Below are 17,476 nucleotides of genomic sequence, written 5' to 3' on the forward strand. Positions count from 1 at the left end.
CTTGTATGAGAGACCGGGGATCCCGCTCGTCGGTCGCTACTTGGCACCGATCGCGGCGCCCCCACCGGCGGCGCCGCTTGCGCCACCTCCCGTCGCCGGCCCGCCGACGGCACTCTTGCCCGTCGCCTCGATGATCTGCAAGACATATTGCTTCTCGTCGACGAACTGCTCGTCGTCCTTGTCGTTGTGGAACTCGCTAAGGAATTTGACCAGGCGCTCGCTGTTCCTCCGCAAGATGTTCTCGATCTGCGGCGGTTTCTTTGGATTGGCGACGAAGACCTTGAACACGTGGAACGCCTCGAACTGGATGTTCTTGCTCCTATCGCGCAAGAGGTTCATCATCATCTTGAGGTTGTCCTCCGAGCTGATGTAGCGCGTCATGACGGTAAAGTTGGTGCGGTCTAGCAGGATTTCGCCCAGGAGCTTGAGCGATTGACGTTTCGTCACGTAGTTGGGCGACTGAAGCAGCGTGGTGTATGTGGCAAAGAAGCGGTCGTAGTGCGATTCGAGGTACGAGGCGACCATGGCTTTGTGGCGAGTCAAGGTCTCTTTGAAATTGCTAAAGGCATCGCACGAGATGCCGAACGTCGTCGTTTCGATGTAGTCGGAGAATGTGTAGAATCGGTCACTGTACAGCAGGATCTTGGCGAGTTGTTCGTGACGCAGCATCTCCCTCAGAATCATTCCCGTGTTGAGCGCGACGTCCGGGTTCTCGTACCCGCGCAGTGTCAAAAAGATCACCTCCGGCCGCGTGGCGAGGTACTCGACGGTGGGGGAGCGGCTGCCGATCTGCCTACGCAGCAGCACGTTGAAGATCTGCGAGACATCCTTCTTGGCTTCGAATTCGAATTTGGAGATGTGCGCCACGAGGAGCTGTAGCACGTCGTGCGAGTAGACTTCCTGCGCGAGCTGGGCTACGAGCTCCGGCTGCGGATCCGCATCGCCATCGCCGAAGAGGATGGTCTTGATCTGACAAAGTGTCTTGGAGATCTCGTCGACCGCTTTGCGCTTCGCTTCTGACGAAGACCCGCCACTGCCACCGCCAGAACTGGACGAAGTGATTCCTGACGAGGAGGAAGAGCCGGCTGCAGAAGCGCCGGAGGACGAAGAGGACGAGGCGCCGGAACCGGCGTAGTGATTGTTGAGCGAGTTGGACGAGCTACTGCCGCCGAGGGGGGAGCAGGACTCGAGACGCAGGATGGTATCGCGCAAGTGACGGACCAGCTCCTGCGGCGTGCGCGATTTCGACTTGAAGATAAAGTTCATGGGTGGCATTCACAGCGACTGATAAGCAGGAGATGCGCGATTGGGTAGTGTGAGGAAAAGCAACCTGGTTGGATGGTAGTGTGTCGATGCTTTGCGCCTTCAGCGCGAATTCGAGCTGGATCGCGTTCCTTGGGTCGAGGCAATCGCGGATGGACCGGATGGGTGCGTGCGTGTATGTAGTTGTGGTTGGTGGCTGAATGCTTTTTTGCGCTTGCCCTGGCGATGGTGGCAGCGAGATGCGACTAGAGACGAACCGTTCCAACGAAACAGACGCAAGGAAGAGCCGATACTTGCTGAGCGAAAGAGAACAATGCGACAAAAGTGACGAAAGAGAGAAAGAGAGAGAGATATATCGAGTGCAGGCCCGCAAAAGTGTTGGTTTCGGATGTCATCCGCCTGAGAGAGGGGTCAAACACAGCCCAGCTTGCATGCATCAAGCGTCAGCCAGCAGCAGCAGCAGCAGCAGCGGCTTGAAATTGCTCAGGGGAACAGCAGTTCAATTAGGGCCCGACATGAGAGAAAAGGAAAAATAGGAGTCTGCTCGCTCTGCTCTCTGCATTTTCTGCGCAATCTCGGTATTTCCGCACACAATTTGTGGGCGTAGAGTTGTCAACGCACAATTCGAGCAAAAAAAGAAAACAACAACAACTCCCCACTGCCCTGCGCTTCTGTTCCCGCCGCTCGCCTTCCTCTGTGAGCGAATTCTTCGCTAGGGCAGATCTCTCAAACAAGTGACCAGTGCCAGTTGGTGGTCGCTGGCCCTCCAATATCAAAGCAACCGAACCACGAGGACAGGCAAATGCTTTTGCTGGCGTTGGCGGGTTGTTGTCGATCTGGAGGCGTGCGTCCCGACAACAACACAGGGGCTGCGCGGGAAAGAAGCGCGCAAACAGACTTGCCTGTTTGAGCGCGCTGCTTTCTTGGTTTTATTTTGCGGTAAAATGTAAGAGCGGTGAATCCCGATTTTTTTTCTGCCGACGATTCAGGGTCCAACGGCAAAAGGTGACATCTCTTGTTCTTGATCAGCGACTCTGCTTTGTGCACCATCACAAACTTCGCACCCTCTCTCGAACCAATCCAGGTCCAGTTCGAGGACCTCACTGAGTCAATAATGGCCAAGAAGCGCAAGCGATCCTCCGTCGCACCCTTTGTCCAACATCTCGACACCCCCTCCTCCGCCAAATCCCATCCCGACAGCAACAGCAAGCACCTCAACCTAGGTGCTTATCACCCCGACCTCGATCTTTCCTCCTTCACCCCCACCCAAGTCTCAGAATACCACTCTCTACTTGCACTATGCCTGGTTCACCCATCCACCTTTCCACCCAACATGCTCAAGTACTGGCGCCATCGACACTCGCTCTTCTCGCTCTATTCGGCCGGGTGTCTGCTCGACGAGCAGTCGTGGTACTCTGTCACGCCGGAGAGCGTTGCTTTTCGGATAGCCAAAAGGTGTGCCAGTGACGGAGTGGTTGTAGACCTTTTTGCGGGGGCGGGAGGCAATGCTATCCAGTTCGCCATGACGTGCAGCAGGGTGATTGCTGTCGAGCTGGACGAAGTCAAACTGAGGTTGGCTAGATGGAATGCGTCGGTGTACGGGGTCGAGGATAGGATCACGTTTGTCCACGGTGACAGTGTCGAGCTGCTTCACCGGCTAAATGAGCGGCGGTCCGACGACTTGAAAGGTGCGCAAAATCAAGTCTTCTGGAAAGGCTTGACACCTTCCGATCTAGATGCAGTACAGGCCGTCTTCCTCTCCCCACCCTGGGGAGGCGTCGACTACACCGCGACCGACCCCACCTACAGCCTCTCCTCCATCGACCCCATCGACGGCACACTCCTCTTCTCGCTCGTCCACACCGCTTTCGCCACAAGCAACATCGCCTACTATCTCCCGCGCAACACCTCCCTCCCGCAACTCTCCCATCTCGCCACCTTGCTGGCCGGCCGGCCCCAACCCACCGTCAAAGTCGAATACAACTACGTCAACTACGGTTCGAAGCTCTCCAGTCTCACCGCCTACTACGGTGCTCTTGCTGAAGATTGGGACGACGAGACAGACGACTGGCGCTCCTAATCCACCCTCTCGCAATTGCATCACATATACCCACGCGCAAGCACATTCGCATCCTGTCAAAACGGCAACTGAGTTACATTCAGGCATTTGCATCAAACGCGCCAGCATCAAACCTCATCGATCCACTGGGCAATCCTTCGCCACGTAGACGAGCGTTCGGGCTCGAACCACTTGAACAGCAGATAGTCGTGCACTGCATCCTTGACCTCGTCCAAGACCACCTCTCGATCCTCCTTGTCCGCCGGCTCCGGTGGCGGCGACGCGTGCAAACGCCTCTTGCCCGCTGCTACGCCGTTACCATCCTTGCTATGCTCGGTAGTATCAGGGCGAGGCTCGCCATCCACCACTACTTCACCATACTTTTCTGCACTGGCACCTTCCTGTGGCTCATCCCCAAACTCCATCCCGCGCAGCTCATCCATCGGCGTCACTGAGATCGCGTTCTGCTCGGCGTCCAGCATCTCCTTTGGCCGCGGTCGATTCCTTCGCTCCGCCATCTCCCTCGCATTGCACCCCGCCGACAGCCGGTCGCCCGAATACACTGGTCTGCCCTTCTTGGTGCCCGACGCCAATCGGTGCGCCAACGTCAGATGCTGGTCGTAAGAGATCTCCGCTGACCCAGTGGTGATGTAGATCCGCTTTGGGAACCCGTGGAACCCGTAATGTGGCGCACTGCCCCCTCGCTCCAGCGGCAGCTGCAAGGAAACAGGCGAGATGTACGGGTTGCGGTACGTCTCGCGTGCCGGCAAGTCGCCGAGGAACGCCGACACCGCTGTATTCCTGAAATCAATCAGCGAGCTGATAATGTCCGAGTCTTGATTTGTGTAGACGCTCGAGTCGAGGTTGGGAGCACGTGTGGGGCCCGAGTGCGAGCGCGAGACATCCACCCACGGCGACATGAGCAGTAGTGCTCCGGGTTGCTTGGCGATCGTTTCCCCCTCGTCGCGCAGGTATCGGCAGAGCGCCATGGCGAGGTTTCCGCCCGCACTGTCCCCTGCGATGATGACGTTTTCCGGTTTGAAGCCTAGGTCACGGACCAGGTACAGATAGCCGCTCAGCGCATCGAGCAGCGCTGCGGGGTACGAACCGGCACGTGGTCGGCCAGGCACACAGAGCCGGTAGTCCAGACTGAAGGAGCGCAGAAGCTTGTTCGCGTAGGGAGACGATCCGGAAACAGTGGCCGAAGACGACGACGACGATGACGACGACGCCAACGCCCCCTGTTCTGCATCCCCATTCGCTGTCGATTTGCCGCTGGAAGCCGCTTTCTCGAGCTCATCCTTAGCCTTGTAGATCTCGGCCATGTACCGAAGACTCTCAGTATTCACCGCGGCCGTGACATCCTTTTCGTGCGCCGTGCCGATCCAGTAGGCTCCTCCGTGCAAATGGTACAGCACCTTCTCGCCAGGCTCCGCAGGCCTACCCACCCCACCCTTCACCTCCTTCTGCGAAGAAGTGCCACTGCTCTGCGAGGCCACCCCCAGACTAGCCTCGGATTCGCGCAGTGCATCCATCTCTTCCTGCATTGGCGTGCCCTCGGTCGTCGAAACACCTGAACCCTCCCCGCTGTGACGATGCAGCCTGTGTCCGGGATGCCTCTTATCCTTTCCCAGCTTGGCCACATCGCCATACCAGAAACCGCACGTGCGCTGCGGATGCACCTTCTGCGCCAACATCGCCCGCCTCAGCTCCCCCTTTACATCTGCATCCCCCACCGGGTCAACCCAGGTAAATTTGCACCGCACCGTCTTACTGTGAGGCACCTCCTTCTGCAAATCCCGCCCCAGACTCGTGCGTGTACGGAAGGTGAGCTTACACCCGTGCCGATACAGCTTGACCATGGTCGCCTTTTTCCAGCTCCAGTCCGGGCGACCCCTGTGCGAGGGCAAGATCGACGAGACTGCCCACCGCGGCAGATGGTAGAGGCCGATGCTCAGACCGAAGTAGGAAAAGTACATGTACTTGTACGGCTGGCGCGCCCACAGCGGGCATTCCTGGTTGAACTCCGACTCGAGGCCGCTGCCCTGCAGCGGGAACTCTTTGATCGGAATCTTGGTGCGCAGCTTCGACGTCCATGTGAGCGATTGGCGGCGAGGTGGATGCAGCACACCACTGCCGCTTCGAGCATGACCATCTGTGCGGGGGCGACTCTTGCTCCGAGCTGCACGCGATGCCGAGGCGGATCGCACGGGGGGTTGATGTCGATTCGAAGAATGCTTCATGGAGCTGGAACGTGGCAAAGAGGCCGTGCGTGGCGAGTCCTCTTCGTGGTCTGTCGCTGCATCGTCTTCCTCCGTCTGTGCTCGTTGACGATTTCTCCCGCGCCGAAAGCTGCTCCTCCTCGATGACGAGCCTTCTTCCGCGCGCGTTTCATCGTGATCATCCTTGGAAGATCCAGCTCCACCACCAAACAGAGGCAACCCGACCAGCCACGACGATTTCGACACCGGCGACACAGGAGACTGCACCGGCTCAATCCCCGCCTCCTGCTGCGTGCGAAGCAGTCCGATCGTCTGCGCCTCGTCGAGATCCTCGAGCCGTTTCTGCTGGTCCCTGATCCTCTGCTGCACAACATCGTCGTCTTCCTCTTCCTCCTCCTCCTCCTCGCGCGTGCCTACATCATCGTGGAAAAGCGTGCTCGACTTGCGTTGAGCCGCGGACGATGAGCGCTCAGGACGAGACCCTGAAATTGACCTCTTAGGCCCACGCTGCATCAACGCCGAGCCAGGCTTTGACCGCTGCGACTTCCTTCCCAGCAACGAGCTGAACGAGCCAGACTTTGCAGGCTTCACATCGCTGCCCGGACTGGTCGGACTGGTCGGGCTACCCGGACTCGCCAAATTGCCCGGCGCATCCCGATTATGCCGCAGATCATGCTCGACTTGATCCAGCGAATCCGGGATGTCGCTCTTGCTCTTCTGCCCCGTGCTCGGCGACTGGAGCTTGGCCTTGATCGAGTCGAGTGTGCGCGCGGGGGCAGCCACCGTGGTGTTGAGCGTCTTGGATGCGGCATCTGGCAAGTTCTTGATGACAGTAGCAGGTGATGGGATGGACTTGCGACGGTTGGGGTCGAATTCGGCTTCAAAGTCGCCGTGGTGGTCGATGCTGCGGCCTCGCGCGGTGGCCGCGGCGGTGTAGGCTACGTTTTCGCGCTGTTGTCGAGATCCCTTGGGCCGGAGAGATGAGAATGCCTCATGCTCGGTTTTGGTGACAGCGGGAGGCGATGTGCTATCTTGTAGCGAGCTGGAAACGGGGAGGTTGTTGGTATCTGAACGAGAAGGCGGCGCTGCTGCTGCTTCCTCGGCCGCCGAATCGCGATGCAAAGCAGAAGCGGGCTTGGGTGGCTCTGATGCCGAGTGCGTGATGGCGTGCGTGGAGAGGAGACCGGAGTGGTCCGAGGTGCCCGGAGAAGTGGGCGATGCAGAACGACCGAAAGCCATGGTCTAAGGCGTCAGACTCGAGTCCATACGAAGCGAAAGACGGGAACGGTGGAAGGAGGAGCTCTACTGCGGGGACAGTTTGTAGGCGGATGTGCTCATCGGCCTATTTGTCGCAGGGAGAGAGGGATGGCCGTTGGTCGATTGATTTCTATGTGCAGGTCTGTCTAGTGAGATGATGGTTCGGACGGTAGAGCGGTGGGACGGTTGATGGCAGGTCTCTGAGAGTCGGAGATCGAAGCAGAGGTATGACGCCTGGAGCAATGACCAGTGACGATCCTTTGTTGCTGGCTTGCTAGACTGACGATGCAAGGATGCTGCGATTCCGTAACGAAAGGAAACAATGTCGATGCCAAGGATGGTGGTCAGATGACAAGCGCCAGCTCCAGCTCAGAATATCACAAGGTATCGCTCCGAGAAACTGTATATGATATTACGAGAAGATTCTCGAGTTTCTCTCGGTCAACAACCAAGACAATTTCTACAAAGACGCTGTTCGGACTTTAGTTTGCCAAGAGGCCAGCCAGCGTCAGCCAGGAACCAGCGACCGAGCGCAAAACGGACACGGGTAAAGCAGCAAATTCGGCACGGCAGCCGTGTGCCGTGTGCCGTGTGCCGCGTGCCGTGTGCAAAGTCGTAAGATTCGCACCCTGCAGCAGCAATCACTCACCCAAGACAAATTCGCGCTTGATGATTATCAGCGGCAGTGCGCAGTGCGTGGAGTGCGGAGAAAGATAATTGCTGTTTGCTGTGTGTCGCAGTCGACCCGCACGCTGGCGTCATCTTGCTGCGCCAAACACATGCTCGCGCACTCGTGTGGTCTGCTTTTCTTCCCCCCGCTCGATCCGAAAAAAGTGACGCGATTCTCTGCTCTCTCTACACACACACACTCACACACACATAGCGCTGCACCACCAAATCAAAGCTCCGCAAACATCATCGCAACCATCTCCATGTATCGCTCGGCAATTGCAATGTTAGACAATCCACTACCCTTCCACGCCTCCTAAGATCTCGCCGGCTGCGAGCTAACCACGTTCTTGAGCAGCCTTCTGCGGTAGCACAGCTGATACGCTCGCGCCTGCAGCACGTGCGCCTCGCTGGTCGGATGCACCTTATCGTCGTCGAAGCGGTACCAGCTGCCGCGCCACTTGCAAAAGTTCGTATAGTGACCCGTGTTCATCGAGCCTTCGTGGACGACGACTGTAAACAGGTCGTACAAGTATGCTCTGCGGTGTTCGAGAGTTCAGAGGAGAGGGGTCAGTTACTGGGTGAGAGGTCGAGAATAAAAGTTGAGAGAGAGTGCGTGGCAGACTTACTCGGGATCAGGGTTGGCCCGGAGGCCGCTATCCTTGCTCGATGTGGTTTTGACGGCAGCGTTCTCGCCGTCCGGCGCCCGGATCTCAGCCGTCGAAAACTGCCGCACATCCAGCACCACGGGGAAGCGCACCTTGGTATCGATCTTCGCCGCCGACGATGTATGCTCGAACCGCTTCAGCTGGATGCACAGCACCGGTGGCAGCCTGTACAGACTCAGCTGCTTGGTTGCCGACGCACTACCGCCACACGACGTGCACGCATAGTCGTTGTTGCCCAGCTTCTCCTCTGAGCAATACCGCTGCAGACAGATGGTCAGATGCTGCTCCTCCTCCCCCTCCCCCGCGCCACCATTGACCCCACCGCTGCCATTCAGCCCCGCCGGCTTGTCGTTGGCCAGCTTCGCCTTGGCGTGAATGCCGTTCAGGTCCTTGCGCCGCATCGACTCCGGCCGCACATCCAGACTCAGATCGAGCATAGGGTCTCGGGTCGTGTTGACCTTGCCGCACCTCTGGCACGTAACGTCCGACTGCAGCTGCCCGGCAAACGTCCGGTGCACTACACAGGGGCATCCTGCCACGCCGCCACCAGGTCCGCCACCCAGACCCATCGGCGTACCGTTGCCTGCACCACCGCCACCGCCCACACCTTCGTCTTCCGACTGACTGCCCGAGCCACCGCCACCGCCTTCAAAGTGGTCGAAGAGCAGATTTGTCGCATCGGCGTGGTCGTACGCAAACGACGGCAGCGACGAGCGTTCGAGTGCGCGACTGGTGAGCGCTGTGTGGATTGAGTTGAGCGCCGAGATGAAGAGCTCGTGCGCATCGTGCTGCCCCGCCTGGCCTAGCTCGCTGCTCGCCTGATCGACCCAGATGCAGTACAGGAACGACGTGGGTCCATGTGGGCCCTTTGCTGCTGGACCACTGCCGCCGTTCTCGCTCCCTGCAGCCCCGGGTGTGGCCACAATCGCACCAGGTGCTGCTGCCAAGGTCGTTGACGATGCACCTGAGGAAGCGCCTCCAGCGAGCGCGCCCGGATCGGACGAGTAGAACTCGGAGAAGATCTTGTCCATCTCGCACGCCAGGCACGTCTTGACACCATTGCACAGCGACGGGTTGTGGCGATCCGACAAGAAGTAGTTGCGGAGCAGTGGATTGTGCAAGAAGGCCTGAATGATGACGTTCATGTAGCACGTTGCGCCCATGTTTCGCAATCCTCTCGGTACTCGGCATGTGACGCTCGACGTATCTGTCTCGTAGAATTTAGCCATCGCTGCTGCTGCGTCTGACGAAGACGATGGAGGAAACAGCGCATCGACGGTCGTCTTTGAAGGCCCATACTGCTGACCAACGACGCTCTGGTTGACACGGCACGTTTCGTGGCGCTGGATCGACTGCAGCAGAGGGTCTTGGATAAAGTCGTTGCAGTCGGCGCAGTAGACATGGCCGTACATGAGATCAAAGGCGAGTGCGTGCTTCTTGGTGCGGAGGTGCTGGATCATGTGGCTGTCTGCGGCAGTGCGCGTCACCGAGGTCGGATCGTCATCGATGGGTGGAGAGAAGCAGCCGGTGAATGCGCACTCTAAGCAGATGAACGGTCGCAGCATGTCGGCCTGGCACGTGTGGCATTGTGGGTAGTCGAGCTTTCGCCGCTTCTTGAGCTGTTTGCCCTGCTTGCTGGCGTTGGCCGCCTCATGGTTCCATTTGGCCAGCTCGGCTTCCTTTTCCTCGTCATCCATCATCTTGACGTACCCCGTTCTTATTTGAGCACCCCATCGCAACCCGGCAATGTAGCGCTTCAAGTACGATTTCGTGGAGGCAGGAAGTGCGTCGAAGCTGCTGGTTCGCGTGTCATCGCCGTCTTCGGATTTGATTTTGGGAGGAGAGGAGCCCTTGGATGAAGATGTGGCGGCGCCGAGGTGGAGTAGCGAGCTGATATGCTGGCAGCCTGGTGGGATCTGGCGCATGGGAGCTGCAGAGGTTGAGGGCTTGGAGGGCGGCGGGGGGAAGCCGTTGCCGCCGATGGGTGTACCAGCACGCGAGGCGGCAGCAGATGAAGGTTTGGTGGGCGATACCGACCCGCCTGTATTGGAGCGCTGTGACGAGAAGCCCCCAAGCTTAGTCGGCGAAGGGGAGGCGGTTGATGACGGCATTGTGTTGACGAGTATTACCCAGGGTGAAGCGAGCGAAATTGCAAATTGATAACGTCCTGCGGTGGGAGTAGAAAGAGGGTGCTACAGTCTAGTAGCGCGCTTGGCTCCCGTCCCCGACGCCTCCTGCTTGATCGTGAGAAGAGTTGATCCAGAGAGTCGATCACACGTTGCGTCACTGTGCGGAGCTGAAGATGTCTTGCAATCGGCTCTGGCTCGTCTCCGACTCTCTCCGGAAGTCCCTTTGTCTACTAGTCTGAGAGCGTATGTGTCTGCGTCTATCGAGAAGATATTTCGAAGCAAGGCAGAGAGTCGCACCAACTACGTCGCATTGGAATTCCAACGGTCCGTATATCGTTGCGTCGAGTCTGGTCTGGACGTTGTCGTGTGTGTGAGAGAAAAAGAGAGCGAGGCAAAGGTGGTGTTGGTCTTTCCGCATCGCGGCTTCTTCCAGGCTCGACTCCACTTGAAAAGGAAACCGCTTAATTTTGCACAACCCGAAGCGGAAGCGAGAGTCGAATAAATTGTCATCCGCTGAGTGTCTAGTCGCCGGCCTTTTGATAGAGAGAGGACCCTTTCTTTCACTGCACCAGGTCCAAGTTGCAACAGTACAGTTGGCTTTGATGGTCTCAACAGTACGATGGAGAGGGAGAGCAGATCGCGCGCACGGCACGGCGACCATGAACAGCAGTGCGACACAGGCTCTCAGAAACATGCCTCTGTTCTATAGCTATTAATATTACTGAACGCAGCGGAACAAGCCAACAACGCTCCTGACAAACGAGGAATAGAGCAACAACACGCTGACATCCCCAGCAAGACTCAATTAGAGCTCCTCGTGTCGTGGCGGAGCATCCTCCTCCTTCTTGGCCTCCTTGCTCTCCTTGCTCTCCTTGCTCTCCTTGCTCTCCTTGCTCTCCTTGCTCTCCTTGCTCTCCTTGCTCTCCTTGGCCTCCTTGGCCTCCTTGGTCGAGCTTGTGCTCTTCTTGGGTCGAGTCTTGGCGATCTTCCTCCTCTTAATCTTGCCGATCTGCTCGCCCACCTTCCTCCTCCTCGCATCCACGTCTCCAGTCAACAGCGCCGGATCGTCAGCAGGCCCCTTCTTCTCTTGAAGCTTCTTGCCCTTTTCGAACCACTCTGCATCCTTTTCGATCGTAGCACTGAGCGCATCCAACTCTGTGACGCTGTACTTGCTCGACTCGTTGGCCTCGATTGCCGCCGTCAAGTTGGCCCTTGCTTCCGCCACAAACGCACGCGCGTCGGCAAGCGACGTTTCAAACTCGCCAAACGATGTCGCGCGAAGCTTGTTCTGCGTCACACGCGTCTCGAGCGGTTTGATCAGCGATTCGAGCGAGGCACGCTTCAGCTTGAGTGTCGCCGTGTCCGCCGTCTCACCATCGTCAGAAAGCCACGCCGACAGCTCGTCCGTCTTGGTCGTGATCGAGGTGCGTTCCGACGGTTTGGAGACAGAGGCAAAAGCGGCGTCTTCGACCAGATCGCGCACGCGGTAGAGGTACGACTCGATCGCGTTGCGTGCCTCTTCGCGCGCCGCTTTGCGCGTAGCCGCTTGCGCCATGGTCCACAGCTTGTCCTTGCTGCGCTTGATTTCTTCGCCAGACAACGGTCGGACGGCGTCGTTCTGCGGGATGGTTCGCGCGGTGAGCTTGACAACCTTGTCCTTGGCCGGCACCGAAGACAGCGTCTCGTCACCTTCGCTATCCTCAGCTGCAGCCTCGGCATCGCCCTCGGTCGTCGAGCTGTTTGACGCAGTTGCGTTGGTAGCAGTGCCGTTCACAGCGGCCTTCTTGGGGGCGGACACACCAAAGAACGACTTGAGTGCACCCGCGATCCCACCGTCCGCTTTAGGCTTGATCACCATGACAATATTTTCCACTGCGTACGTTCCCAAGGGTCGGCTGCTAACTGTCAAGTTGACGTGTGTATCCACTTGGTCCAGCTGTCCGCTCGCCTTGATGTCCTTGAGCACGTCGTCGATGCCCGTGATCTCGACCATAGCGATCGCACGGTCCGTGCTCGCACCGAGCGCCTTTTGCGACGCCGCATCGTACTCGAGCTCAAACACGAAGTCTTCCTTGACATTGTCGTACTGGCGGAGCACCTCGTCGGTCTCGTACGAAGCTGCGGGGAAGATCATCTCCTGCCTGCCGTCGGCTTCCTTGAGGTTGACGGCGTAGGGGATGAGGTCGTACGCGCGGATTTCCTTCATGCGGAACTGAGGGTTGAAGCTGGCACCGTAGAATGCGGCACCCATCACCGCCGCCTCGTCAGCATTTACGTTCTGTGCCAGCTTCGAGTCAGGAATTCCCGCCTCGCGCAGTGCGTTCTGCACCAGGGGCACGCGCGTGCTGCCGCCGACCAAAACGATGCTTTGAATGTCATTCAGCTTCAGGCCGGCGTTGGCCAATGCCTGGGCGATGGGCGAGGTGAACTTGGGCACCAGACCAGCTGCAGTAACAGCGTCTTCAAAGTCCTGGCGAAGGATCATGGTGCGGAAGTCGATCTCGTCGACCAGGCTCTCGACGCTGCTGGAAGCGGCATCGTTGGCACTGAGGATGTGCTTGACGCGGTTGGCCTCCTTGAGCAGCCTGGCCATGGCGCGGTGGTTGTCGCGGATCGAACCGCCAATCTGCTTGCCGTGCTTGGCATCGAATTCGGCCGCCAGCTTGTCCCTCAGGATGAGATCAAACTTGAGTCCACCGACGTTGCGTTCCCAGCCGACGCCCTTGACGTCGACGATGGTGGCCTCCTTCTGCGCCTTGCCCACGGACAGGATCGAGTCGATCACCACGGGCTTGGTGCTGAACTCGACGACAGTAGCGCGCACCGATCCGGAACCGACATCGAAGAAAAGGTGCTTCTCGGGCTGGCCGAACGTGCGCGTCTGGGCATAGTTGACCGCAGCTGCCGCACCGTCCGATACAAGTCTCGGGCGGAAACCTGCGAGGGTAGCCGAGTCGACGATGGCCTGTCGCTCCTGTGCGTTGAAAAAGGCGGGAACGGTCACAACGGCGTCCAGTCCACCGTAGGAGCCGATGTTGAACCCAGAGGGCAAGGAAGGGTTGATGCGTTCGCCCGCCGTCTCTTCTGCGAGCTTCTTTGCGTATTCCAACTGCATTCCAACGAGCTCTTCCACCGTCAAGACGGGCAGCGACGAAAATTTGGGATCAGCCTCGTAAGGCCTCTTCAAAGAGCAGGTGCCGCGGTCGGAGCTGACCACATCGTTGCCGAGAATCGACTTGTACAGATCGACGTATTCCTTGTCCTCTTCGGCCGTGGTGCGGCCGAGGAGCGTCTTGAGGCCGTAGAACGACTGTTTGGGTTCACGGGTGGCGTGATTATAGGCATTGGTGCCAAAGAGAATTTCTTCGTCGAGACCCCACTTTTTGAAAGAGACGGCCGACTGGATCTTGCGTTTGGAATCGCGGTCGAGGACGACGTCGAATGGAAGACCGGGCTTGACGAGCGATACCTTCATCCATTCCGTGCCGTAGTCGAAGGCGACGACACCCATGGCTGTTACTGGTGCAGCTAGCAGTGTTAGAGCCAGCAGCGCCACCACCACGAGGATGACGAACGCCGTGCTGATGCCGCTGCGGCCAGCACCTGTCGAGGAGCGCATTGTCTCTGTCACCACACCGCTAGGGCAGCGTAACTTGACGGTGAAAGAGGAAGCCAAACGAAAGCAGTGCCTTGCTGCGCTGCCCGATTGTCGTGTTTGTAGCCAGCTACTTCTTACTCTTGCGCGTTGGGGTGAGGAGCAAGAGTGTGTTGATGGGCTAAGCGGATGGCGGGGAACGTGGTAGTTGCTCAGCTCGAGCGGTGGTTGGTAGACGGGAGTGTTGCTCTGAGCTGTCCACTCCGCACAACAGCTGGAAGATCTGCTGCAGTTCACGAGCCACTCTCACTGACAAGCTCAATTTGAAGCTGCTACGTGTCCACCTTTTTTTGGCCGACATCGGGCTTTCTGGAAAAGCTGCTTCGTTGGAAGACGCCGGAAAGTCAATTTCGCTAGTGCTCAGGTCGCTCTAACATTCCTCCCAACCCAATCTCTGTTGCAACCGGCTATGACACAGTCTGTCACGGGCGGCACAGTTGTTCTACACGGCGAAGAGAGTAAAATGCAAAGCAAACACGACGGGTTATAGCTACGTGGAACAAGGGTCGAGCCAAGTCGGTCGGTCGGTGGTATATGTACAGAGCGGGGACCTAAGGGGATGAACACGGGCGATGCTCGCAACTGTTTCGGGAACGCAGAGGAGGCGAGCGAAGGTCCACGAACGACGAGCAATAACGAAGCAGAAAGAAGCCACTGGCTCAGCAGTTGCAAGCATCCTTCCTGTTGCCCTGCTGGTTGTTCTGAAGGTCGACGCCGCCCGCCTGACCCCCGCTCGCCTGTCGACCGCCGTTGCCAGCCGCTCCCGCTGCACCGGCAGCAGCGTTCCTGGCAAGGTGCAAGTCAATCGGAATCTTCTTTGCGATCTCGGTAAACACTTCGACCACGCCTTCGCCCGTCTTGGCCGACGTCTCGAAGAACAAGAGACCAGCCTCCTTGGCATATGCTTCAGCCTCGTCCTTGGGCACCGCGCGCAACGAGTTTCCAGCAGACGCTTCCGGTGTTGTGGTAGCCGTCTCGTCATCATCGTCCTCCTCCTCGGCGGTCTCGTCAGCAGCTGCCGACGAGGAAGAGGAAGCCTCGTTGAGCAGGTCGATCTTGTTGCCGACGAGCGCGATCACAATGTTCGGGTTGGCCTGACGCTGCAGCTCCTTGACCCACGATTTGGCCTTCTCAAACGAGCTCGCCTTGGTAACATCGTAAATCACCGCCGAGGCCTGCGCGTTGCGGTAGTACATGGGAGCTAGCGAGTGGAAGCGTTCCTGTCCCGCTGTGTCCCAGATTTCAAACTTGATCAGACGGTCTTCCAGTCGACATTTTTGCTGTAGCGTGACGAGCGAGGAGAGAAGTGTCAGCGGCGGTCAGTTCGTTGTCTCTGTCAGTGCCGGGCAACTGCGAATGCGCTGAACTGCTGTAGCATACTTACAGTCAGGAAAGCAGCGCCGATCGTGGGCTCCTTGTTCTCCTGGAAGTCATTCTGGACGAATCGGAGAACCACGGACGACTTCCCGACCGCAGCCTCGCCTGTTTGTACAACGAGAGCCAAGTCGGAGAGGGTGTAGGGTGCGGTTCAGGCGGTCAGGAGTGGCAACGGCGAAAAGCACACAGAGAGTGGAGGAGCGAGGATGTGTTAGTACAGGATCAATCTTGCAATCCATCAGAGCTCGCGGTCCGGAGATCAATGCATACCGAGAAGAACAAGCTTGGTCTGGAACGGTTTCTGAGGGGCGGCGGCGGCGGCGGCACCAGCACCGGCCTCACCAGCAGCGCTGTTGGTAGCTTGAGCCGACATTGTAACGGAAGCTGTTGTTTCGGTTAGGCGATGATGATGTTCCTGACGATTTGGATGTATCTAGAGATGTATGTAATGGTAATGCGATAAGAGACGATCGAAATGGCTGAGTTTTTTTCGTGTTCGGCACCAGGTCGAAGCAAAGATGCTTGCTTGCGTACGACTCTCGCGTCTGCAAGTCGCTCGATCGAGAGAAGTAAGAGCAGTGTGTGTGTGTTTTTGCGAGTGGCGCGGCCAAAGATGGAGAACGAGGATGCTGGATGGTGAAAGGCAAGACGGAAAGGACCGAGTGTGCGTGATAGGTCAATGCAGTTGCGGCACGAGCGGCGTGTGTGTGGAGTGAGCTGTGTGCAAGCAAGCCCGCGCGGGAAAGGTCCAAAAAATGAGAGACAAGAGAGAGGCACAGGCACAGCGAGCGGCCAACTCCCAGTGGCGCAACACAAGGCGACAGAGACACACAGCCACTCACAAAAGCACCTGAGCCCTGAGAGATATTTTTGGCGGGCGAGATTTCCAAAAGATTACACGCTGCTCTCTCGCTCTTGCTGTCGTTTCCTCAACTTTCGAGATTCTGGCCCACGTTGTGCCTCCATCAATCTTGCTGCTTTTGTCGGTGTAACACTCACCTCGTTCTCGCCCTCGAGGCTCTTTCAGGTCTCCCTTGAGCCTCAATCAAGTTGCACACATTGCGCCTTGTAGATGCTTGGACGTGGGAAAACAGGACTAGAAGTACATTGCATTGCATGAGAGAGCGTGAAAGCGTAGAAAAACAGGGAAACCCAGGACGGGGAGAGGATGCAAAGTGGATAGGTCGCTTCGCGATGGAGAATGAAGCATTCAATCCGACTCGTCGGCGTTCTTGGCCGTCTTTCTGCGTTTGCCGCCACGATTGTCGCCCGCTACTACTGCTGCTGTGGCGCCGCTTGCACCGGTGTCCGACTCGACCGGGTCAGGCACCTTGGCGACGATGTCCTTGAGAAAGTCGAACGTCTCGTTGGTGTGTACGGTTCGCTTGCTGTGGAGATTCGGAATAGGCATAGCGTGAAGGAGGGGCCAGGGAACAGAGGATGTCAGTAAGGTGTTGGTAGCGATGTCGTGGCGTAGGTCGATGGTGACTTCACACTTACACATGATACGGCGTCATCTTCTTCGCGCCTCTGCTACGTGTCTCTTTGACCGTCTCTTCGACGATGCTCGCCATGAACAGCTCCAACGCTTTTGCTGCAGCATCGCATTCAGATCATATTAGTAGTCAGCGCATTTTTCTTTGAACGAAGACTTGGTATGGAGGGCCAAAACTTACAGATCAAGACTGGAGTCGCCTGAGCTACTTTGCCCACATCTTCGTCGGCTTGCATGATCTTTTTGATCCTTGCTACGGGGAACTTGCACTGTGCAGATCGCTTGACCATATCGTATGTGTTTGAGGCAATACGGATGCCAATCAAAGGGAGTAATCGGTGTGATGCGGTGATGGAGAGCGTGGAGGACTGTGGTCGAAGTGGTGTTGAACGCGAGTCTGTGCAGTGAAAGGGTGCAGCTGTTGAAATGCGCAGTGCAGTCAACATTATTCCGGCCGAAAAAATAAGAGGTTTCAACATCGCCTTGCCCTGCGAACCTAGACATGCCCTCGTGAGCTCGATGCTGTTCTCGACGGCGGGAATCACGCTGAAGAGATGCTCATGGCGGTCCTCGATCGCGCAGTGTTGTCTCAGTACATCCTTGAAGCTCAATGAGTCTCACAAGCCGTATCTGCGCTTCGACGTGCGTAGGGGGCGCACACACTCTTTCATTCACAACGCCC

At 57.7% G+C, this 17,476-nt stretch overlaps 7 protein-coding genes across 7 annotated transcripts; 1 reads left to right on the forward strand and 6 right to left on the reverse strand.

The window, feature by feature from the left end:
• Window positions 1-36: 36 nt before the first annotated feature.
• EX895_006273 (uncharacterized protein) lies at window positions 37-1,266 on the reverse strand (the record flags this gene model as incomplete). Its single annotated transcript, XM_029886865.1, has 1 exon — window positions 37-1,266. The coding sequence occupies one exon, from the start codon at window positions 1,264-1,266 to the stop codon at window positions 37-39; it is 1,230 nt and encodes a 409-aa protein (XP_029737178.1).
• A 1,111-nt stretch (window positions 1,267-2,377) lies between these two features.
• EX895_006274 (uncharacterized protein) lies at window positions 2,378-3,343 on the forward strand (the record flags this gene model as incomplete). The annotated part of the gene is made up of 1 exon (XM_029886866.1): window positions 2,378-3,343. The coding sequence occupies one exon, from the start codon at window positions 2,378-2,380 to the stop codon at window positions 3,341-3,343; it is 966 nt and encodes a 321-aa protein (XP_029737179.1).
• A 107-nt stretch (window positions 3,344-3,450) lies between these two features.
• Window positions 3,451-6,783, reverse strand: EX895_006275 (uncharacterized protein; the record flags this gene model as incomplete). Its single annotated transcript, XM_029886867.1, has 1 exon — window positions 3,451-6,783. One exon carries the CDS (start codon window positions 6,781-6,783, stop codon window positions 3,451-3,453), a length of 3,333 nt encoding a protein of 1,110 aa, XP_029737180.1.
• A 1,003-nt stretch (window positions 6,784-7,786) lies between these two features.
• On the reverse strand, window positions 7,787-10,249 carry EX895_006276 (uncharacterized protein; the record flags this gene model as incomplete). The annotated part of the gene is made up of 2 exons (XM_029886868.1): window positions 7,787-8,009; window positions 8,100-10,249. The coding sequence occupies 2 exons, from the start codon at window positions 10,247-10,249 to the stop codon at window positions 7,787-7,789; spliced, it is 2,373 nt and encodes a 790-aa protein (XP_029737181.1).
• A 2,480-nt stretch (window positions 10,250-12,729) lies between these two features.
• EX895_006277 (uncharacterized protein) lies at window positions 12,730-13,886 on the reverse strand (the record flags this gene model as incomplete). The annotated part of the gene is made up of 2 exons (XM_029886869.1): window positions 12,730-12,737; window positions 12,815-13,886. 2 exons carry the CDS (start codon window positions 13,884-13,886, stop codon window positions 12,730-12,732), a joined length of 1,080 nt encoding a protein of 359 aa, XP_029737182.1.
• A 695-nt stretch (window positions 13,887-14,581) lies between these two features.
• Window positions 14,582-15,672, reverse strand: EX895_006278 (uncharacterized protein; the record flags this gene model as incomplete). The annotated part of the gene is made up of 3 exons (XM_029886870.1): window positions 14,582-15,202; window positions 15,307-15,404; window positions 15,570-15,672. 3 exons carry the CDS (start codon window positions 15,670-15,672, stop codon window positions 14,582-14,584), a joined length of 822 nt encoding a protein of 273 aa, XP_029737183.1.
• Window positions 15,673-16,509: 837 nt separating this feature from the next.
• On the reverse strand, window positions 16,510-17,084 carry EX895_006279 (uncharacterized protein; the record flags this gene model as incomplete). Its single annotated transcript, XM_029886871.1, has 3 exons — window positions 16,510-16,687; window positions 16,800-16,893; window positions 16,976-17,084. The coding sequence occupies 3 exons, from the start codon at window positions 17,082-17,084 to the stop codon at window positions 16,510-16,512; spliced, it is 381 nt and encodes a 126-aa protein (XP_029737184.1).
• Between the last annotated feature and the right edge of the window lie 392 nt (window positions 17,085-17,476).

This window comes from Sporisorium graminicola, chromosome SGRAM_8, assembly GCF_005498985.1.
Source record: "Sporisorium graminicola strain CBS 10092 chromosome SGRAM_8, whole genome shotgun sequence".
Classification (NCBI taxonomy): domain Eukaryota; kingdom Fungi; phylum Basidiomycota; class Ustilaginomycetes; order Ustilaginales; family Ustilaginaceae; genus Sporisorium; species Sporisorium graminicola.